The 24,728-nt window shown below is 38.0% G+C and overlaps 1 protein-coding gene and 1 long non-coding RNA gene across 6 annotated transcripts in view; one reads left to right on the top strand and one right to left on the bottom strand.

Annotated features, from left to right (window-relative positions):
• Window positions 1-24,728, top strand: part of TRPC4 (transient receptor potential cation channel subfamily C member 4) — a 162,066-nt gene that overhangs the window by 71,875 nt on the left and 65,463 nt on the right. For 2 of the 3 annotated variants that reach the window (XM_079902605.1, XM_079902606.1), the window contains exon 3: window positions 2,529-3,047. In XM_079902605.1, coding sequence (XP_079758731.1) covers window positions 2,529-3,047 — 519 coding nt within the window. Of the gene's footprint in view, window positions 1-2,528; window positions 3,048-3,183; window positions 3,219-24,728 lie in introns of those variants that run through there. The other variant, XM_079902607.1, reaches the window with a different exon arrangement.
• LOC307176470 overlaps window positions 20,233-24,728 on the bottom strand; it is a 42,804-nt gene continuing 38,308 nt past the window's right edge. For all 3 annotated transcript variants that reach the window (XR_013824778.1, XR_013824779.1, XR_013824780.1), the window contains one exon: window positions 20,233-21,462. This is a non-coding gene — a long non-coding RNA (uncharacterized lncRNA). The remainder of the gene's footprint in view (window positions 21,463-24,728) is intronic.

Below are 24,728 nucleotides of genomic sequence, written 5' to 3'. Positions count from 1 at the left end.
GGGGCTACCCTTTGTTGTGGTGCATGGGCTTCTTCTCATTGCGATGGCTTCTCTTGTTGTGGACCACCGGCTCTAGGCACGCAGGCTTCAGTAGTTGTAGCATGCGGGCTCAGTAGTTGTGGTGCACGGGCTTAGTTGCTCTGGGGCATGTGGGATCTTCCCGGACCAGGGCTCAAACCCGTGTCCCCTGCATTGGCATGCAGATTCTTAACCACTGCACTACCAGGGAAGTCCCCATCTAGATTTTTGTCTGTGTCTTGTCACACAGGTGTGTTCACGTTTTAAAAAAGGTTTCAAGATGTACACTGATCTCTGTGCATTTTACTGTATGTATGTATGCTGTACCTCAATAACAAGTTCAAAATGAATAATTATTGCAATGAATCAAAATATATTGAATAAAATAAAGGAAGAATCTATGGGTTCATTAGTAATACTAATTAAGAGGAGAAGAGAGCAAAGTTGTACATACAGAAGAATGCCAATTACTAAACTTAGAAGTGATGGAAGAACAAGAAAACCCCCAATTTTCCGACTCCATGTAATACTTGATTCAGGTGTGTAATTAGCACTCAATAACAGGCAATTGTTTAAGTGTTTTTGTTTTACTGTTATTTTTCAATGCAATGCTTCCTTACCCTCTGGGACCTGGATAAACAATCACGTGTGCCTGCTGGGCTGACCTGTCAGAGTCCCAGCAGACTGCTGTCTGTTAAGTATATATAGTTTATGTGTTTTGTTTGAATATAACTGGTGAAAGTGATGGGGTTTTTTAAAAAGCAGTAGTGATTTGGGGTTTTTTTGAGTTTTGTTTTGCTATTTCATTCCATTCTTGACCAAAGCTTCCTTTAAGTCGTTTATTATGGAAAACTGTCACACTAACTTAAAGGAAGGAGTGGGGGAAATACATAAATTGTCTTCTAAAAAATTAAATAAAATACTGAATATCTTAAAAATATGTATATATATATATAGTGTGTGTGTCTTATGAAATAAATGGATATTCAAAATGGCCAGATGAATTAAAAGCATTTGAGTTTAATTATTCTCATATAAAGATAACACCTCTACTTAAAAGTAGTGCTACTGAAGTTTCCTATGACTTACGTTTTTCTCTACAAAGTTGTTTCTTTTGATCCTTCTGTGGTTTTAATCATACTTGACCAGCAGCATATTTTAATGTGACGCGTCATCACTTTTTCTGCCATGCCTGTTTAACTTGTCCTTATGTAGCATTTATTTTCATAGAGGCCTCTATGACTTTGCACCAGCAGGAAGAAATACTAAACCAAAAATTGTAAAGCAGCAGGGTGTAGTGCAGTACGTACAGGCCTGGGTGTCAGACAGATGGACCTAGGTTCAAATAGCAGGATTCCCACTTACTCACGGAGAGACCATGTCTATAAAGTGTGAATAATGAATAGTGAGGGTGGATGTGCTTTAGGCCTACTAAATAGTGCCTATTAAATTATTTTTGTCATTACCATTCCTAGAGTATAACCCAAAGGAAATTGTTCGTAAGTGCATTGGTGACCTGATTCATTGGGAAGCATTTCTTTCTTATCTTTTTCTTTTTTAATAGCTTTATTGCGATATAGTTCACATACCATAACATTCACCCACTGAAAGTATACTGTTCGGTGATTTTTAGTATATTCACAGCGTTGTGCAACCATAACTACAATATTAGAACATTTTTATCACCCTCAAAAGAAACTTTGTGTCCTTAGCAGTCACCTCCCATCCCTTCCATTACCCCCAAGCCTAGGCAATCACTACTTTCTCCGTATACAGATTTGCCTATTTTGCATATTTTATAAAAATGGAATCGTACAATATGTGATCTTTCGTGACTGGCTTCTTTCACTTAGCATAATGTTTTTAAGGTTCTTCCACAGGAAGCATTTATTTCTAATAACAGCGATGTTAGAATGGGGCACCTCTTGTCATCTGGAAAATATACCATAAAGGAATGGATGAAAACAGAAAGCAGAGGGGCTAGCACTCTTGCGTTCCACTGCCACCTGTAATTGCAGGGTGGATCTTAGGACTGCAGAAGATAAAACACAAACAAACAAGCAAAAACCTGACTGAAGAATTTAAAACCTTCTATTGCAGAGGAAGATCTTGGGTTTAAAACAAATCATTAACTATTTTGTAGCGTCTTTCTTATTATTTATGGAGCCCATATCACTGGGGAAGAAAAGCAAAGATTGTCAGCCAGAAAATAAGTTGGGAGCAAGAAAGTCTTTTATCAAAGAGTTTCCATAGGCACTGAGTTTAAGATATCATGAAATGTCACAATTCGGATTGAACAAAGAATAATGTGTCATTCTATTGCAGAGCTAGTTTTTGTTTAATTTTCTATTGTCTTTTGAGGGGAAAAAAGCCCTAACTCTCCTGCAAAAAAACCAAAAACCTGACAAAAGACTTACGAATCTTGTTCAACATTGCTATAGCGTGTTGTTTAAATTCACAGGCTTGAGCAAATGCGTTACTACTCACGAACTCTGCTTTCTTTTTTCTAGGTGCCTCCCATACTCCTTGATAAGCAGTTCTCTGAATTCACTCCGGACATTACACCCATCATTTTGGCAGCCCATACAAATAATTACGAGATAATAAAACTCTTGGTTCAGAAAGGCGTCTCGGTGCCCAGACCCCACGAGGTCCGCTGTAACTGCGTCGAATGCGTGTCCAGCTCGGATGTGGACAGTCTCCGCCACTCCCGCTCCAGACTCAACATCTACAAGGCCCTAGCCAGCCCCTCTCTCATCGCCCTGTCCAGTGAAGACCCTTTTCTCACAGCCTTTCAGTTAAGTTGGGAGCTCCAGGAACTGAGTAAGGTGGAAAATGAATTCAAGTCAGAGTATGAGGAGCTGTCACGACAGTGCAAACAATTTGCTAAGGACCTACTGGATCAGACAAGAAGTTCCCGCGAGCTGGAAATCATTCTTAATTACCGTGATGACAACAGTCTCCTAGAAGAACAAAGTGGAAATGATCTCGCGAGACTCAAATTGGCCATTAAGTACCGTCAGAAAGAGGTGAGTTTTGCCAGACTTTATCCATCAAAATGCCACAGAATTTAAATGGCAGTGAGGGAAACTGGTACCCCAAATTAGGTTGGGGGTTTAAAGCATTTTCTGTTTAACTGTAAGTGGGTGATATTTCTTGTTTGCCAGATTACGGATGATGAAACACATTGAAGAGGGGCGGTAAGTAGGTTAATAATTAGTGATGGTTTTTGACATCTGTGTTAAAATGTACACAGTTAATGGTGTGTGATGGTAAAACTAATGAATTTTAGAATCTCTGCACTAAGAGTTCTGGTTCTGCCATTTATAAGTTTTGCTACTTCAGAGGGTCACACAGATCTCTTTGAGTTTCGGTTTTCTCATCTGCTTAAGGGACTTTATATTTGATTTTATATATATATTTCTTTATACATATAAAATATTTTACTCACAGATTTGTAGGAAGTGTAAAATGAGTGGATGTGTGTGAAGGCTCTTAGTAAATTATAAGGTATGATCCTAATAAAATACATTATTAGAAGTTATTAATAAAGGAAAGCCTTTAGTCCAACAGCAGATGAAAATACTAAAATTTCCTTCATGTCTGGCTTAGTTTCTTGATTTGTCGGGAATGAGAAGTTAAGAAGTCAATTGCAAATTGCAGAAGAGTAATAAATTTTTCATTAGATTTCCATGGATTTGAACATTAAATAAGGAAAATTCAGGTCTATTACACTTATCACCTAGTGTAATTGTTGTTTCCATCACTGATTTTGAGTAAGTTCTCAAAAATCTATTTACTTCTACCTCCAGAAAATATTGGTTTTCTTTTCATTGGTGAATTATAGTAATTGTTCTAGAACAAAAGTTGGAAAAAACTATGTATGTAATATAAGATGAAAAAGAAAGAGAAAAAGAAACTTCTGAAAAAAATGTATTCATTTTTTTTTTAACTTGGCCCTAAATATTCTACATTAGCACTGGCTGCTTTATCTATTGCTACTGACTAAATACTTAAGATTGAAGATACCTGAATTTGCTTCTTTGAGTTTTTCCTGTAGTTCTTTGGCCAGTTGTCATGGGAGCCTAAAAGTAATTAACAATCTTTTCCCTGAACAACAAAGGAAACAGCTTCATTCCTGTGCATTCCCACTGATTCTAAAATCACATGTACTAGTATCAACTCATTTTTTTAGGGTATTGTGTTTAAGACTCAGGGCTCTTTTTTTTTTAAGGGACTAGAATAATTTTAATATGCAACTAGAAGAAACTGATGAAAAATTTCACATGATTAAAGATTGTAAAATACTAAATATGAAACTTACAAATACACCAGATAGATTTAATTGATATTTATAGGACATTCCATCCAAAAAACAACAGATTACACTTTCTCAAGTGCACATGGAACATTCTCCAGGATAGATCACATCTTGGGTCACAAATCAAGCCTCAGTAAATTTAAGAAAATTGAAATCACATCAAGCATCTTTTCTGACCACAACGCTATGAGATTAGAAATGAATTACAGGGGAAAAAATGTAAAACACACAAACATATGGAGGCTAAACAATATGTTACTAAATAACCAAGAGATCACTGAAGAAATCAAAGAGGAAATCAAAGAATACCTAGAGACAAATGACAATGAAACCACGACAATCCAAAACCTATGGAATGCAGCAAAAGCAGTTCTAAGTGGGAAGTTTATAGCTATACAAGCCTACCTCAAGAAACAAGAAAAATTTCAAATAAAAAATCTAACCTTACACCTGAAGGAACTAGAGAAAGAAGAACAGACAAAACCCAAAGTTAGCAGAAGGAAAGAAATCATAAAGATCAGAGAAGAAATAAGTGAAATAGAAACAAAGAAAACAATAGCAAAGATCAATAAAACTAAAAGCTGGTTCTTTGAGAAGATAAACAAAATTGATAAACCATTAGCCAGACTCATCAAGAAAAAAAGGGAGAAGACAGAAATCAATAGAATTAGAAATGAAAAAGGAGAAGTAACAACTGACACTGCTGAAATACAAAGGATCATGAGAGATTACTACAAGCAACTCTATGCCAATAAAACGGACAACCTGGAAGAAATGGACAAATTCTTAGAAAGGTATAACCTTCCAAGACTGAGCCAGGAAGAAATAGAAAATATGAACAGACCAATCACAAGTAATGAAATTGAAACTGTGATTAAAAATCTTCCAACAAACAAAAGCCCAGGACCAGATGGCTTCTAAATGTTTGATGGAATTTGTTGAATTCCATCAAACATTTAGAGATGAGCTAACACCCATCCTCAAATTCTTCCAAAAAATTGCGGAGGAAGGAACACTCCCAAACTCATTCTATGAGGCCACCATCACCCTGATACCAAAACCAGACAAAGATACTACAAAAAAAGAAAATTACAGACCAATATCACTGATGAATATAGATGCAAAAATCCTCAACAAAATACTAGCAAACAGAATCCAACAACACATTAAAAGGATCATACACAAAGAAAAAAAAAAAAAAGAAAGAAACTTACAAGTAATTGCATGCATTAGAACTGATAAAAACTTTCCATCTAAGTGTGCATAGTGTAGGCACACCTTCTTTCAGGTAAATTTCTGGCCATCTAAGAACTATTGGAAAGATGTCTTTTTGTTGGTATCCAGTAACTCATCTCTGTATCATTGAAATAAAATATCCTGTGAAACACATGAAGCCTGTGAAATGGATATAATCCCCTTTTCTGCTCCTAATCAGGTATGTGATGTTAGACCAATTATCCTTTAAGTTTTTGTTTTCTCACCTTTAAAATAGGAAAATACTGCCTACTTCATAGGTCAGTAGTTAAGATGAAGCATGACAATACAAGTCCAGATCTAGGCATACTTCCTGGCATATTTGTCCAGAAGAGGAGCTATCTATTATATTTAGTTATCACTGATATTATCATTGCTTTTGCTTATCCCCTCATGGACCCTCAGTATAAAAAGCTAAGTGCATTTGCTACGAAGCAAATGCAGCTTCATTATTAAATGTTTTAATATTTGTACTGAATATTTATCTAGGCCTCATGGGTTGAACTGCACTTTTGAATTGGTAGTTTGGTATGACACATACACACTGCTAAAAATAAATTAATAGGAAAAATTTTAAGTTTATCCTCTTACAGTCTATTGTTATAATCATTATGCTAAACTGTTTATATTAAAAAGACATTCTCATCAAAAATGTATAAACTTTATCTCAGACCCTAGGGTTGTCCATGCTCTAATTCTTCCATTATCAGCTTTAAAAAGTAACTTAGATTATATACTACACACTTGATTTTAATTTGTCCTTCTGCCTTGCTTTTTTTTTTTTTTTTTGTGGTACGCGGGCCTCTCACTGTCGTGGCCTCTCCTGTTGCGGAGCACAGGCTCCGGACGCGCAGGCTCAGCGGCCATGGCTCACGGGCCCAGCCGCTCTGCGGCATGTGGGATCTACCCTGACCGGGGCACGAACCTGTGTCCCCTGCATCGGCAGGCGGACTCTCAACCACTGCGCCACCAGGGAAGCCCTGCCTTGCATTTTGAAAATATATTTTAGGTGGTTGATTATGTGTGCCCTTTGAACCTGACTGCTACATGCTACACCTCAGAATCAGGAACTGTTATCATAGCAGAGCTCATCAAAAATGCCAGGCATATGGTAGGGTTTTGATACATGAGGCTACACTGAGTGACGTAAATAATTAAGAGACTTGTAAAAGGGATAAAAACCAGCATTTCTTTAGCTTACTTTCCTCTTCCTCTGTTCTCCGGAGCACACTCATTGACCAGTTTCTGGGCCCTGCCTCTGTCCTCCAAGCAAGTGCCCACACCGGCTGTTGCTAGGCAAAGGCAAAAGACGATCAAGGCTCCCCAAGGCCTCAGCCCAGGCCCCTCCCGGGGACCAAACATTTCAGCACCTGCCACTGGATAATGGATGAAGCAAATGCCTGTTCAGGACTTGTCAGCCTGGCTGACGGAACTATGACAGGTCATTAAGCATTTAATTGAACACTAGGATTTTAGAGCTTGGAATTCAATCCCCATGAGTTTCTTTACAGCTAATTAATGACATGCAACCACTTTTCCTAATTCATATCTGAAAATGATTGTTTCTGTTTCTTCCACAATTAAATATGAAATTGTATATGTCCACAACATGGTAAAACTTCAGCCTTTTAAACTGCACTGATTAGAGTGTGATAAATGTATATCTTCCAAAACATAAAATAGCAATGTTTAACTTTAAGTTAGATATAAAACATAGCTTGTATTTGATACTGCTTTAACAAATTCAAAAAGGAAATGATTCAGGAATTTATTTTTAAAGAGGTATATTCTTCTGTTCACCTAATAAAAATGCATTGTATCAGCAGGATAAACAACTCTTTCCAATGTAGCCTTCATTTGCCGCAGACATAAACTAAAAACGTTAGGTTAGTTTGGGATTGACATGTATACACTACTATATTTAAAAGAGATAACCAACAAGGACCTACTGTATAGCAAAGGGAACTCTGCTCAATACTCTGTAATAACCTAAATGGGAAAAGAATTTGAAAAGAATAGATGTATGTATATGTATAACTGAATCACTTTGCTATACACCTGAAACTAGCACAACATTGTAAATCAACTATAGTCCAATGTAATATAAAATTTTTTTAAAACATTAGGTTAATGATAGTATCTTTGAAAAATTTCATGGTGAATTAGAAACCTTCTCTTGGTCCTCCAGTGAATTATTTTTTGTATAAAACTGGTGCTTCTGACTCCATGATGATTGACAAACAAGGGTAGCAATATCAGCTCTTTTTCATTATTCAGATCTGATCATTTCATTTGTGAGTGATGAAGAACAATTTCTTTTGCTCCTTTTGCAAAAAATTCACATTTTGGGGGGGCCATGCATCTTGCAGGATCTTAGTTCCAAGACCAGGGATCGAACCCGTGCCCCCTGCGGAGTCCTAACCACTGGACCTCCAGGGAATTTCCCCAAATTAACATTTAAATTTGAGGGTTATTTTCATTTAAGTCATTATTTAATGTTTCATATCTTCTCTGTCACTCATCATGAAACAAAATTAAGAGTCACCACTTTTTGAAATTATGGATTTAACAGCTTATCCCAACCCACATATTTCCTGGAAAATACAAAAACCCAATAGGTTGTCTTTTAGGACTTTATGGAACAGAAACATAATTGTTCTCAACAAAACCTAATGGTTTGAGATACAATATAAAGTATTGCTCAAGATCCCTTATAAATCATGGGAAGAAGAGGGAGCTTTTAAACTTCTCTTACCCTCATTGTTCTTCGACCATATGAGGCATATTCACATTTTTTTCTCAATAAAGGTTAGTTGTTTTTTGTCTCAATTCTTGGAAACAGAAACATACAGTAAAACCCTCTAGGATGTATGATGCCTGTGCTATAATTTGGTGATTCGTGATTCTGAAGCTGAATTCAAAAGCTGTGTGTTTACAGGTTGCTTCTAGGTAATATAGAACTGGGAAAGCAATCCCATAAGGTCATATTTTTATTCTTTGGGTCACACTCCGTTCCCTTTTCCCCTTCAGCTTTAGGGAGTACTCAGTGGCATGCCCTCTGCTGCCACAGAAAAATACGAAGATACTAAGACCTGTTTCCTTTATGGTTTTTACCTTCATCTGCCCTGTTGCAAGCTCCCTGCATGTTGTAAGAAGGCCTGCTTTTCCTCATTCCAAAACACGACTTCAGTTTTAAATGTGGGGCACCATTGCTGTTTTTCTCCATGGCATTCTCTGGGCTGTGATTTTCCCCAGGTGGCTCTGAAACATGCAGCCCAGAACAACTTTTCATCCTTTGCCACATTCTCCTCTAATATCAGGGCATGGGGGGAGCTGGAAATCTTGTTGGCCACTGCTATGAAGTAAACATATGAGGAACCTAGTGGATGGGCTTAGGGAGCTCTGGCCAAGAGCTGCTCTTTGTCTCTCCAAGTGCAAGTCCACATGTGCTTGCAGGGTGTCCATTCTACGCCAGAGACAGAGGACAGAAAAATGAGAAATCAGCAAGCCCTAGGCCAGGTTTGGATTTCTTCCAGAAGTGTCCTAGAGTCTAGAATTTTATTCTTGCTTAGGTAATACAATGAAGTTCGTGTGTGTGTGTGTGTGTGTGTGTGTACTGCAGTACTTAATCAAGCAGAAAATGCTGACTATAAGCTAAAAATTCCTTTGTAGCTAGATTGCACTAACGTTTTACATGCTACCTTCCTCATTTCCGATGTTTTCCTCATTTTCTTTCCTCCTTCCCTCCCTGTCCTCCTTCCTTATTAGCCCCTTCACTCACTTATTTAAGAGAGCCTTTAGGGCTTCCCTGGTGGCGCAGTGGTTGAGAGTCCGCCTGCCGATGCAGGGGACACGGGTTCGTGCCCCGGTCCGGGAAGATCCTGCATGCCACGGAGTGGCTGGGCCCGTGAGCCATGGGCGCTGAGCCTGCGCGTCCGGAGCCTGTGCTCCGCAATGGGAGAGGCCACAGCAGTGAGAGGCCCGCGTACCGCAAAAAAAAAAAAAAGAGCCTTTACTATTTGCTACTTGCTGGTGATGCTGAAATCAAAGACAAATGCCTTACCCTCAAACAACTACCAGATTATTAGGGATGGAAGAAAAGTCAACACAACTGTCATAGTGCGGGTTACAGAGGCTGTGGCAGAGCTGCCTTCCTGGAGTCCAGGAAAATGCCTCCTAATTTGGTCTGAAGGTTTTAGGGGAGACTTCCTGAAGAAAAAGTGGCTTAATTGAGTTTCCATGGAAAACCAGGAGTCATCCAGGCAGAGAAGTTACAAAAAGTCATTACGGGAAGAAACACCATGTACAGATGCAGGGAGGCAAAAAAGAGGATGGAGGATGGAGAATCCCTTCATTATTATTTTTTTAAATTAAGGTCCATCTGATTCATTTTTAAAAATTGGAGTATAGTTGATTTACAATGTTGTGTTAGTTTCAGGGTACAGCAAAGTGATTCTGTTATACATATATATTCTTTTATATATGTATTCTTAATATATTCTTTTTCAGATTCTTTTCCATTATAGGTTATTACAAGATATTAAATATAGTTTCCTGTGCTATATAGTAGGTTCTTGCTGTTTATTTTATATATAGTAGTGTGAATCTGCTAATCCCAGACTCCTGATTTATACCTTCCCCCTTCCCCTTTAGTAACCATAAATTTGATTTTTATGTCTGTGGGTCTGTTTCTATTTTGTAAATAAGTTCATTTGTGTCACGTTTTTTGGTTCCACACTAAGTGATATCACGTGATATTTGTCTTTCTCGGTCTGACTTACTTCAGTCAGTATGATCATCGCTAGGTCCATCCATGTTGCTGCAAATGGCATGATTTCATTCTTTTTTATGGCTGAGTAGTATTCCATTGTATATATAGAATACACATCTTCTTATCCATTCCTCTGTCAATGGACATTTAGGTTGCTTCCATGTCCTGGCTATTGTAAATACTGCTGCTATGCACATTGGGGTGCATGTGTCTTTTCAAATTATAGTTTTGTCTGATATATGCCCAGGAGTGTGACTGCTGAATCATATGGTAGCTCTATTTTTAGTTTTTTGAGAAACCTCCGTACTGTTCCCCATAGTGGCTGCACCAGTTTGCATTCCCACCAACAGTGCAAGAGGGTTCCCTTCTTTCCACACTCTCTCCAGCATTTATTGTTTGCAAACTTTTTAATGATGGCCATTCTGACTGGTGTGAGGTGATACCTCATTATAGTTTTGATTTGCATTTCTCCAATAATTAGTGATGTTGAGCATCTTTTCATGTGCCTCTTGGTCATCTGTGTGTCTTCTTTGGAGAAATATCTGTTTAGGTCTTCTGCCCATTTTTGATTGGGTTGTTTTTTTGTTTGTTTTTTTTGACATTGACCTGTTATGAGCTGTTTGTATATTTTGGAAATAAGCCCTTGTCGGTCACATTGTTTGGAAATATTTTCTCCCATTCTGTAGATTGTCTTTTTGTTTTGTTTATGGTTTCCTTTGCTGTACAAAAGCTTTTAATTTTAATGAGATCCCATTTGTTTATTTTTGCTTGTATTTCCATTACTCTAGGAGATGCATCCAAAAAAATATTGCTGTGATTTATGGCAAAGAGTGTTCTGCCTATGTTTTCCTCTAGGAGTTGTAAAGGATCCCTTCATTCTTTCTGCCCTCATTCCCACCCTGTGGCCCCTGCTTTGGCCTTTCACTCTGCCTGGCACTCATGGATGGCTTCTGTATCAGGTCTCAGTTCATATTATCACCTTCCCAGCAAACACCCAGAATACCCACCTAATCACTGTCCTCTTCCTTCACCCTTTATTCCCAGGCATTCCCTGTACATCACAATGTTGTTACAATGGCCTTTATCACAGCCCGAAAAGATTCTGTTTATTTGTGTGTTTAATTGTTTTTATCTGTCTTTCTTCACCTATATCTGTTATCTTGTCTGACTTCATTATCAGTGAAAGTCTAGTGCTTGGAATAGTGCTTAGGACATAGGAGTGCTAAATAAATGATCATAAATTAGAGGAGTGGCAGGAGCTGAGATTAGAGAAAATGACAAAGAATAGGTTGTAAAGGGATCAGCAATCCTAAGGCTCATGGCTTTCCTAAAATCTGTGAAATTTAATCATGGTTTAAATACATAAATCCATATAATCTTTATTATTTTCTCAAACTGCTGTTTCCCAGAGATGAACTCATTATCTTCCCGTTTAAGCCTGGCTTTCTTCTGTCATCTCTGTTCGAGTATAAGGCCTTCCCAGTTACTTATGCTAGAAATCTGAGACTCATCCTTGATTATTTTATATGCATCACCTCCCAAAGTTTGATGTGGTAGATTAAAGATGGCTTCAATTGAGAGATGCCATCTAATTACCCTTCTCCTCGATCAGAGCCTGCCTTGGCTACCTGCCTGAACCAATAGAATGCAAAAGAAGTGACTTTCTGTAACATCCAAGGCTTGGTTGTAAGAAGTCTTGCAGCTTCCACTTATGCTGTCTGGCAGCGCTGAGGTGCCGTGTGAGAAGTCTGACTGTCCTAAAAAGGCCATCACACCGGAGAGGCCGTGGGTACACACTCTTGCTGATTGTCGCACCTGAGCCCAGCCTTCCAACTCTTCACTCCAGTGACAAGACTTACAAGAGAAGTGAACTTGGACCTTCTTTACACTCCCACACCAGGCCATCCTCTAGCTGGATACTGCTGAGTAACTTCTATTGATGCCATGTGAAACAGAAGAATCAACCAGCTGAGTCCTGCCCAAATTCCTGTTCCACTGTTATGGACTGAATGTTGTGTCCCCCTAAAATTCATCTGTTGACACCTAACCCCCAATATGATGATATTTGGAAGTGGGGCGTTTGGCAGGTGATTAGGTCAAGAGGATGGAGCCCTCATGAAAAGGATCAGTGCCCTTATACAAGAGACCCCAGAGACATCTCTAATCCTCTTACTACCATGTGAGGACACAGCAAGAAGACAGGCCCTCACCAGACACCAAATCTGTAGCATCTTGATCTTAGGCTTTCTGGCCTCCAGAACTGTGAGAAGTAAATGTTTCTTGTTTAAGCCACCCAGTCTATAGTACTTTGCTAGAACAGCCTGAACTGACTAAGGCATGCACAAAATTGTGAAATATTGAATATACATTGTTGTTTTGAACTAGTAAGTTTTAGAGCGTAGATCATTGAGGTTCGTGTAAACCACCAGAGCCTGCCCATCTTATTGCCCATTATATTCCCTACTATTTCCCAAATTATTTCCTCCCTTCCAGCCTTACTCCTCCTGCCCTCTTTAATGAAGTCTTAGACTAGTGTGTCTCACCCAGTTTCCCTGCATCCATGGCTCCAGTCTCATTCCATCCAAAATCACACCACACTTCAGAATTTTTAATATGTAAACATTCCCCACAGTAAAATTTTTAATTTTTTAAGTATATTCATATTGTGGTATAACCATCACCATCATCCATCTCCAAACCTTTTTCACCTTCCCAAACTGAAACTCTTACCCATTAAGCAGTAAGTCCACATTCACCGCTCTCCCCTGCACCTGGCAACCACCATCCTGCTTTCTGTCTCTATGAGTCTGACTAATCTAGATTCCTTATATAAGTGGAATCATATACTCTCTGTCCTTTTGTGTCTGGCTTATTTCACTTGCATAGTATTTTCAAGTTTACCCATGTTCTGCACGTATCAAAATTTCATCCCTGCATGTATTTCACTGTATGTATATACACTGTACATACATTGTATGAATAATATTTCACTGTATGTGTATACCACATTCTGTTTATCTGTTAATCTATTGATGGACATTTGGGCAGTTTCCACCTCTTGGCTACTGTGAATAATGCTGCTCTATTATGTTATTTTAAAACTGTAACCTGTATCCCTTACTTTGTAGATCCCATAAAGTAAAACCCAATCTCCTCAACAGGATAGATGATATCTGGGCGCTGACTTCCTGCCCAGACTCATCTCTCACCCCTTCCTGACTTTTGCTGTATGCTCAGCAATTCTAGATTGCTATTATTTCCTCTCCTGTGCTGTGATCTGTGAATGTTATCTCTGTAAACTTTCTTGTTATTTTATTACCTTGAAATACAACCATTACCTCTGGCTAGATCCTACTCCCTGTTCAAGATGTTAAGCCTCGGCTTCAGAAAGGTCCCACGTTTGCTCTCTCAGGCTGGGTTTGCACTCCCTCTTCTATGTCTGGAGCATGCACATTTGCCACTTTATAATTTCCTTTTTACATTTCTTTCCCCTTCATAAGACTGTGAGCTCCTGAAGCCAAGAACTGTGCTTTTTTTTTGCTACAGCCAGCATCCGTGATGGCGCCGGCATGTGGTATATGAGCTCAACAAATGTTTTTTTCTGCCAGTCGATGCATTTTTATAACACCTTGTTAGTAGTCCTTCTAAAGGATTTTGTGTGGCACAATAACTTGATCATTGGTGAGAAGAAAGTAACAAAGCTTTGTGTGTAATTTCTGTTGATTGCCCCCCTATGTTAATGACACTGGTAAATTCTACAAGGAGAGACAAAACCAGTAGACAGCTCCCTTGGGAGTGGGGAAGGGGAGATACTACTTAAATAATATTTAGGCAAACATACCAAAAATACAATTGTTTTGTATGAGTTTGCTTTGAATTATTTTAAGTAAAGAATGAATTTTTAATAAAATAAAATGCTTTTAATAATATTGATAAATTTCCATCTTTATTCCTTATACAGATTGACTTTTATCTGTTCAAACAAGCATTGTTGAAAATATTACACACACACAGCATTGATCGTGTGATTACAGTTTAGGTGCCAGGAAGCTGTAACAGCTATTAACATATAACTGAGATATTGTTGTATTGAACCTTTTTATTTTTTGTCCTTCCTGTGTACCTTCTCATGTTTTTCCATTCTGTTTCTGTTTACTGTTTTATCATTTCTTCATGGACCACCAGTTGCTAATACAACTCTGGCTAGGTCTTTGGCTCCAGAGGCAGAGTTTTGAGTTTTGCAGCTTTTTTCTGTTAAGGAAAAATAATCAATATCCCAGGACACATAAGCAGCCTTGGCTTTGAGATAAGGCCAGTAATCTAGCTTTGTGTGGTGACTGTGTGTCTTGGGTGTCTGAAAATTTTGGCAACCCATTTCGGAAAGGGCAATGAGTGAATATGCAAGAAAGTCTGTTATCCAAGGATACTGGAGAATGGAGAGATATAAAAATAATGCTAATAACATTCCATATAGTTGAATTTTAAGTGGCAACATTTTTTTTGTTTAAAATATCATCAGTTCATATGAGAATCATTGGCTGAAAATGTACAATGTTATGTATTATCTCTTTTTTAAACAAAATTCACAGAACATAAACTTTTCTTTATAATTCAGAGCTTTGGAATGAACCTCAGTTACTGTACTCTATGATCTAGCTGTAAGTTTAGGATTTTTAAAAATGCTGATATGAATAGCTATTTAGGCCTATATAAAAGTATAGCAGAAATCTGCCCTTTACATAGTTTTGCAATCTCTCTCCTCAGGATGAGACTTCCAGCTATCAGTTCTGGAGAGTGTTGATTCAGCTGCCTTTTTATATTTATTTATTTTAATCAATTCATACTAAGCAACCCAATAACCACTCCAGGTAGAAAGAAGTGTTGGAAAACATAGTCATAACTGTCTCAGGGCTTGAGGACGCCTCCATAAATATGATGCGTAAGATTGAATGCCTTAATACTGTGACATTATTCAACTTCTTTGAGAAGGAGAAAATAACAGCCTTATTGCTCAGCTTGTCAAGCCCAAAGCCAAGAACAGAACCCGCTTTCTCTCTACCAGGAATGGCTTGTATCTGGAATCCTCTTTCCTCCTAAGATCCGTGGTAGATACTTGCATTGTGTTTTAGTGGCTGCTTTAAGAATCGCAATATATACCTTTATTAGTTTTCTCTTGCTGCTTGTATAGTAGCTCAAAACACCACAGATGTCTATGTACAGTTCTATATGTCAAATCTGACACAGGTCTCATGGGCTAATACTGAGTATTGGCAAGCCTCATTCATTCTGGAAGCTCCAGTTGAGACTCAGTTTCCTTGCCGTTTCCAGCTTCTAGAGGCTTTCCACATTCCGTGGCTCATGACCGTCGTTTTCTATCTCTAAGATCAGCAATAGCAAAAGGTTTAGTCCTCCCCATGAGCATCACTCTGGCCTCCTACCCCCACTTTTCATCTTTTAAAGACCCTCTGACTACATTGGGCCCCCCTGGATAATCCCGGATAATTTCCCAATTTTAAGGTTAGCTGATTAGTGATCTTAATAACCATCGTCCTTGCCGTGGAACATAACATATTTACAAGTTCTGGGACTGAGGATGTGGACATCTTTGGGGGGCCATTCTTACGTCTACTACAATGCCTTTAATTTTTCACCATCTGTTTAGAGTTCATATTGTATAATTTCATGTAAAATGTAGAAGCTTTGCCCCAGAACAGGCTCATTTACCCCATACAACTGACCTTTATGCTCTAGTTACATAAACATTCCATACATTACAAACCTCACAAGACAGTGTTTTAATTTTTGCCTTAATTATTGGCATGTACATTGTTTAAATCATCAGAAAAAAATTTGTTTTTTTATCTGACTATTTGCCTTTTATGTTTTTCATTCCTTCCTGACGATCTGAGTTTTCCTGTGGAATCATTTCCTTTCAACCAGAAGAATTCTCTTTAGCATATTTACCAACTGATATTCCTGGTTTTCTTTTATGTGAAAATGTCTTTGTTTCTCCTTCATCCTTGAAGAAGGTTTTTTGCCGATTATAGACTTCTGCATTGACAGTTTTTGCCTTTCTCTTTCAGGCTTTTTATTGGCCTCCATAATTTCTGATGAAAAGGCAGCAATAATTTTAATTGCTGTTTCCCTCTATGTAATGTGCCTTTGTTTTCAGGCAACTTTTAAGATTGCCTTATTATTCTTTACTTTTTAGAAATTTGAATATCATGTACCCTAGCATGGTTTTCTCCATTTTTACCCTGTTTGAGGTTTTCTGAGCTTCTTAAATCTGTAAATTGATTTCCTTCACCAGTTTGGGGAAAATGTAGGCTGTTATCTTCAAATATCCTTTTGCTGACTCATCCTCTTTCTCTTATTCTTCTGAGGCTTCAATGATACCTTTTGATATTGTTCCACAGATTCTTGAGGTTGTATTCATTCCTTTCATTTTTTCTCTTTTTTTTTCTTCAGATGGGATAATTTCTATTGATCTTTCATCACATTGACTTACTCTTTCCTCTGTCATCTCCATTTTACTGTAATGTCCATTCAGTAATATTTTTAAATTTTAGATATTTTATTTTTCAGCTCTAGGCTTTCCACTTGGCTTTTATATAGTTTCTCTTTCTCTGCTGAGATTTATGTTTTTATTTATTTTGACCATATATTTCTTTGCCTTCTGGAGCAGATTAACAATAGGTGCTGTAAAGTCCTTATCTGCTAGTTTGCCATGTGAATTATCCAGGGGTCAGCCTTCACTGATGGTCTTTTCTCTTGAGAATGGGTCACATTTCCTTGGTTCTTTTTATATGGAGAAATCTTGCACTGTATCCTGGATATTGTGAAAGTTGTATTGTGAAGACTCTAGATTCTGTTATGATCATTTAACTGTTTTTTTTTAAATTTAGAAACCAATTTCCTTAAATCTTACGTCAGTTCTTCGTCCAGCCACTTTAGTGAGGCAGTCTGCAGTCTGCCCTACACATGCATAGTTCAGGGTTCTACACAGAATTTAGGAATCCTAATCCCTGGTTCTCTCCTTTCTGGAATTTGCTCTTCAATTTCCATCAGCTCTGGTTGCCCTAGACACTGTCATCTATTTCTTCAGGCTAGAATAATTCAGATTTGTTCAAAGTCTTTGCCACTCCATATTATACCACAGTGGTGATAAATATATGATAGATAGATGATAGATAGATAGATGATAGACAGATAGACCCACTTCACTTTCCTGGTCCTTTCTTCCAAGTTTTGACTCTTCCAGAATCTGTCTGTATTTTTTTTTTTTTCATTTTTCAGAACTGTAGGCTAGTTTTTCATGGTATTTTATAAAAGTTATAGTTCATTTTCAAGAGAGTTGGTCTATGTATTAGTCTGCTAGGGCTGCCATAACAATGTACTACAGATGGTAAAAACAACTTAATTTTCTCACAAACTCTGGAGGCTAGAAGTCTGAGATCAAACTGTCAACGAAACTGGGGTGTTTTTGAGACCTCTCTCCTTGGCTTGTAGATGACTGTCTTCTCTCTCTGTCTTCACATGGTCTCCCCTCTTACCTCATTTAACTTTATTACTTCTTTGAAAACACTATCTCCAAACGGTCATATTTTGAGTTACTGCAGTTTAGGATTTTAACATATGAATCTTAAGCATCTTGAACACAGGTTAGCTCACAACAGTATATAAGGAAAATTTTCAGCCATACCAGAACTTAAACTCACCCATGGCTATTAGGGATATTGGACAAGATACATGTTTCCTCTGAATTCTAATTTAGTCTCAGACTCCTGCTCAGTATATGTTCCAGGCCCCCATTACTAATAAACTTGTGTTGGCATGTGAGATAAAATATATTTTCCATCCCTGTTCCAACATACTCACAACATCTACAATGTCAACTATAATGTTAATTTCTAAAATTAAGTCTTTATTGCTACCTAAATGCAACCTACACTAACTCATAAATATCAATATAACAAACATGAGTGTTTTCTCTCCATTATGCCTCATGTCCAATAAGCAACTTTTGTTGAATTTTTCTTCATAATATCTCTCGGATCTGTCCCTGCCTCTGAACTGAAGCATCAGACATGGAATTTCATTGCTCACTGTTCTCTATCTAAAACTTTCCAGTGGCTCTCAAATTTCACTCTGAATATAGCCAAAATCTTTACAGTGCTCTCTGAGTTTGAAAACCAAGTTCTTACTATTTTATTAACTATATCACATACTTCTGTATTATGTGTCATTTTTTTTGTTTGTTTTGTTGCCTATTTCCTCTGACAGAAAGGAAACTACACCAAGACCGTTTCTCATTTGTGTTCATTGCAAAATCTTAGAGTTTAGAATACAACCTAGATTCTGATAGATGGCTAAACATATTTGTTGAATTAATCTGAAGGAATGTATTATTTGCTTTCCCATTATTCTTTCTCTTATTGCAATGATGTTATTGGAAAACAATAACTCAGAAAAAAAGAATACCAACAAAATACAAGATGTTAACCATATTTTTTAAGACAACTGATCATATGTTTAGAAACCCTTTCTTTAAGCCTTTGTGAGTCTTTATATTAGTGACACTGCTTTATATTTCATTATGATGGGAAACATCTTAAATCTGAACTATTTTACCATCTTTTAACGTAATAGTAATGAACCAATAGTATTTAAAATAAATATTTAAATACTTTGTAAAACAGAAGTAGTACTCTGTTCTAAAACTATTTTCTGACACTTTCATCTATTAGCTGTTCATTTTTTTGTGAAAGACTCCGGTATAAACTGTCTTAAATCTCTAAATTATGGTAATTCACTGATGAGGACGAAATTCTATTAACAATTTTGAAAATTGTTCCGGAACCTATGTCTCTCTCTTATAGCTCCCTGAAAAACATGGTGAATATGAAATATTGTCATAGAAATAAGCTTTTATCTACTGAGCAGCCTAGTTCTGATTTTTTCCCACCTATACGTATTATTTTACCATTAGCATACATCACCATGTCAGAGTTAAAGTGTGCATCTGTGTATAAACATAAATTCTGTCTATTCAGTCGATATTTTACCATTCTCTCGTACTGTAGTTTTCTATATGAACCTAAAAATAATTTTTAAAAAACCCCACAAAACTTAGATGTACCCAAGAGAAATAGCTATGAGGAAAATAAACTCACAGAGGACAATTTAAAAATAATTTTTTTCCAGCTTCCTAGTTTAAAAATAGCATGCTTGTTGAGATGTGTAACAATTAAAAATAGCTCTTAAGTAGAGAGACTGTGTTTTCTTAAGATCTGTTTATCTGACTTTTCATGTCAAAAATATTTAAGAATCAAAGTTTATATTTCACCAGTAATGTCTTTAAAGTCCTCAGGGTAAACCCCACACACACGTCCCACCACATACACACAGTATTAACTACTTCCTGGATATGCTAGATAGATTCAGAGTTCATATCAATCACTTTTTAAACATGCTATATAGGTTCAGAGTTCAACTTTATTCTGAAAAAGAATAAATCAGTTTTGAAGTTTTCTTATATAAAACTTGGCTAGAAACTCAAAGCCAGTGAACTGTAAGCATGGTTCACGAACTATTCCTTGTTGGCAAGTGTATGGTGAAGAGATCCTTGCTTGAAGAATGCTGGTATGAAGTAGAAGTATACATTTAAATGAATAGCTTGAAGAGAATGGATTTGTAATTTTAGGATTCAAAGTTTAATTGAAAATTTAGTTTAAATTGAGTAACTTAGAGGCTTTGCTAGGAATTTTTAGTAGTAACATAGAAATGTATCTCTACACTCCTTAGGAAAACTACTAACGTAATCAAATACATTCACCAATTTAACTTCTTTCCAGTTCTTTTTCTCCCATATCAGGAAGTACCCACTCTTTAATGAACTTGTTCATCTTCCTACTTGTAATTCTTATATTTTTTTAATATGTAAACTCTCCGTAGACCCTTAGGGTAAAGTGATAGCCCAAGTAATTGCCTCATCTAGGAGACTATACAAGAAGTCACAGCAAACACAGAAGGTACTTTCTCTTGGAAAAAAAAATTAAAACTTGTTTTTCATAGTATTTGTTCTCTGCTTTTGATTTGCAGCTAAAAGAGAAAAAATGTTTTCATGTTCTTCTTAATCTTAAAAATACACACAAACATATAAAAACAATATGTTTAATTCCAGCAAAGGTTTATCAAGTCTAGAAGTTCTTAAGAACACGCCATAAGCCTATATGTAAAAAATTAATAGGAAGCCTAGGGCTTGACCTTGGCTCCTGAGAAGGATCAGGACGCCGAGGCACATTCCCACAGTTCCTCTGAGTCATTTGCTGTGTCGTTCATAGGCTGGCAAGGATAGTTCCTAGTCAACAATTCAATTCCGGCCACTGTCAAACCTCCATATACAGTTATAGGAGAAGAAAGATAGACAGTTTCTCATATTTGCCAATTCTGAATAATTACCAAGATCACATTTCAATCAGCAGATTTCTCAGGAGTTTTTTGTGTCAAAACTGCCTATGATGTTATGATCCAGTGAATAATAATTTATTATAAGGTCAAATGCAATGCCTGGAGTAAGTAACACATGATCCAATTTAGTAAACCCACTTCTCTCTTTGCAGAGTTGCAAGTGAATACAGAAATACTTGCAAATTGCTTTGAGCTGTGTAATGCCTCAATGCAGACATGTGTAAGGGAAGACAAGAGAAAGGAAAGAAGTAATCATATTTTTGCACCTGGTACTATGATAAGCACTTCTTAGACTCTGTTTCATTTTATTCTTCAAAAAACATGGCCGCTATTTGTATAATCTTCATTTTAAAGACAGGTCTTTCTGGTTCTGGAGCCTACACACTTAATATAGTACCACATTATTATTATCTATGAAACAAAAGATTTCTGTATTCATTTGCTCCTTATTCAACCCTAGCTAAAAGGATTTACCTTGTTGGTTTCCTTATAGGTCTGTATATTGGCACCGGTGATATGCATGTCTAGCCTGCAAATGGCGTGTCTCTCTCAGCTTTGACGTCAGGTGGCTCACACTATACCATCCAGCCATGTTCAGGTGTAGGTCCCAGGAAGATGGTGGACAAATCTGAAAGTTAAGCATAGACAAGAGCTTCCATGTTCAGGCTGTGAGACTCCTGTAAATTCATTAGGACACTGAGAACTATTTTAGGGGAGGAGAGATAAGAATCACATTGCTTTCATTCATGTATTTATGCATGTATACATGTAGTTATTTATCATCCACTAAACAAACACTATAGGTGCACCTACACAGGCCAGGCATTGTTAGGCATCGGAAATGCAGAGGTGAGTACGACAAGTATAGTTCTGGCCCTTACATACCCAGTAGTCTAGTGGAAGAGAATAATATGAAAAAGAATTACCCAAATAAGTGTATGAGGGCAGTCTTTGAAAAGTATAATGAAGGAGCATATTGGCGGGTATATAACCACACCAGCAGGCAGTCTGAAGTAGTCTAGATGTTCCAGACAGACTGAATGAGAAATGGGAGATAAAGAGGTACAGGTGTGGGGTGGGCAGGGGTTGGGGGTATGGATAGAATTGCAGACCAAGCAAGCATCATCTGGGACAATTCTGTGGGGATGGAGACACCAGAGGGACCGGAGCACAGACAACCATAGGGCGAGCAGTTTGCAAAGCCCTGTGGAGTGGTGGGGCAGCAACCTGAACAGCCATATCCTCGTTAAGGACGTGTTTTCATCTTAAAAGAGGCAAGAAGTTTTTAAAAGGCTTTAAGCAGGGAAGTGGCATGATTAAATGTGTGATTTGAAAAGATCTCTTTAGATGCCATGTTTAGAATAGAGTGGGGAAAATAATTGAAGTGTTTCAGATAAGACATGATGGTAGCTTGGGCTAAGTGGTAAGAGGAGAGAGTGAGAAATAGACACGTAGGGAAAACAGTCGTACTTCTCAGTGATTGCTTGAATCCTTGGAGCTAGGGAAAAGGATGCATAGGGATGAACCCAGACGCTTCCTATATAAGTGTTGAAACTGAAGTGAGGGATGCACAGATTCTTATTAAATGTGGTCACTGCTTGGTTACTGCATTCATCTTCTCATCTTCCTGAGCACAGCTCTCATTTAGCAGAGAAAATTACCCCTTTTACCCTTAGGATCAATAAGTGATTGCCCTCCTTGACCTTCTAGAATTTCTGCCCTGTCTGGAAAGTTTGATAATAGCTAAACTACAAAACAAAGCACCCAAGGATTTTTTTTTCTTCTGTCTGGCTTCTCTTCTTTTATTCCCCCTGATTATATACATCCAAACTACTACATCTCATCCCACATAAAATGACTCTTCTCCCTCAATCCTTTAACTTTGAGAAATTCTTTTAGTTCCATTTAGAAAACATCAAGTAAGATTTAAGAGGCTAGGCAGTGGAAATACTCATTTCTCTTTGGAGGGATTATGTTTTTTCTTTCAAGGTTATTAGTTATCTAGAGCATGAGAAACGGCATCTGCAACAATCCCAGGGACTCAGAAGATTAAGAAAAAGAAATGAAAAGTCCTCTTGACCACAAAGTCGGTACTTTGGAACTGAACGCTTAGTTTTATTTCATTCAATTTTTAGAACTTGCTTAAACCACTATTATTGACTTGATATCTTTCATTGTCTACATAAAAGAATGCAAAATGGCAGAAGGTGATGGTAGATCGCTACCATCTCACTGCCGCTATCCGAAGTCTATAACTACTGAGCTGGGATTATAGATCTGCAACTTTGACTTCATTCGGGGGTTGACTTGAATCCTGAGCTATTGCCCCTCACCCTGCATTCCAGTCAGCACCACACCTGATAGGGAACTACCTTTGCCTCTGCCATTAACTAGTTTTGTGGCTCTGGAAAATTCATCTGACCTCCCTGGACCTCAGTTTCCTGGTTGTAAAGCCAAGAGGTGAGGCCTGATGATTTTTGAAGTACCTTCCACTTAACTTTCTAAGAAAGACAAATCTTGGTATGTCTGACACAGAGTGTGTGTATGTGAACCGGTGTATTTGCTTTTTATCCAACTTTTTCAATCTTGTGCCTCATAAATGTTACAAAACAAACCTCACATATTTCTTTCTCCTTTGAGAAATAAAAGCAGATAAATAATAAGCCAGGTATTTACAGTTATAAGATCCCGGACACTTGAGATGTCTGTTAATTTGCCCCTGTCTTATCCATTTTGGCCTGTCACCCATCTCTAGACTTACCTCCTCCAGGGCCCTTAGGGTCTCCAAATGTCCCTTTGGCAGGACCTCTCCCAGGCCGACCCAGTGAGGAAGTGCTCCCAAATCAAAACTGAGCAGCCCACCCATGCTCGTAGAGATAATCTCAGCAAGGAGGAAAGTAATCTGATTTCCTGATAAAAAAATGTGACGTTTCAAAGATGGCACTGACTGATAGGCTGGACTACCCCAGTGTTATTTACGTGTTCAAATAGGAACAATGAACACCAGTGGATTGCTTACTGATCGGGTGCCCATGAGCAATGAGTGGGGGCAGTCAGGCCATCTCGTTGCCTAGGCGGGGTTGTCTGCCTCCAAAGTACATCCTCAGAACAGAGGTCTGTGACTGGGTGCTCCACGCTGAAATCTTACTGAGCCGCATCATTCAATTCCTTTTTAGCACTGCGAGGAGCAGACACTATACAGAGGAGAGAGGAGTGCAAATCCTCTGCACCACATAGCACTGGGGGGTGGGGGAGAAGATGTGCAGAAATCATTAAATACAGTTGACTACCTGCTTGTCGCCCTTTGGAGAGAAGGTCTGTCAGGGAAATAGGTACAGTCACTGTCTTCTAGAATAGACTTTTTATTAAGAGCTGCTGAAACAACAAAATTACTGCTCTCTGCATTCAGTACTCAGTGATCCTCTGTTTTTTTTTTTTTAATTTCAAAAGCTATCTGTTAGTCTATAATTTGAAAAAACTAGACCTCTGTTGTCAGTACGTAGCCACTAGCTACATGAGGCAGTTAAGCACCTGAAATGTAGTTTGTCCAAACTGAAGTAGGATCCAAGTGTCAGATGCATCCCAGATTTCAAGCCCTATAAAGAAGGCTACTCATCAGCTGAAGATTTTTCTAACAGGAGATGGGACAAATAACATGACTGGTAAGCAGAATGTATACATCGAATAGTATATATATATTTTTTGTGTGTGTGGTACGCGGGCCTCTCACTGTTGTGGCCTCTCCTGTTGCGGAGCACAGGCTCCGGACGTGCAGGCTCAGCGGCCATGGCTCACGGGCCCAGCCGCTCTGCGCGGCATGTGGGATCTTCCCAGACTAGGGCACGAACCCGTGTCCCCTGCATCGGCAGGCAGACTCTCAACCACTGCGCCACC

The sequence above is a fragment of the Stenella coeruleoalba genome (assembly GCF_951394435.1).
Source record: "Stenella coeruleoalba genome assembly, chromosome: 18".
In the NCBI taxonomy this organism is placed as follows: Eukaryota; Metazoa; Chordata; class Mammalia; order Artiodactyla; family Delphinidae; genus Stenella; species Stenella coeruleoalba.
This window is presented reverse-complemented; position numbering and strand designations above follow the sequence as displayed.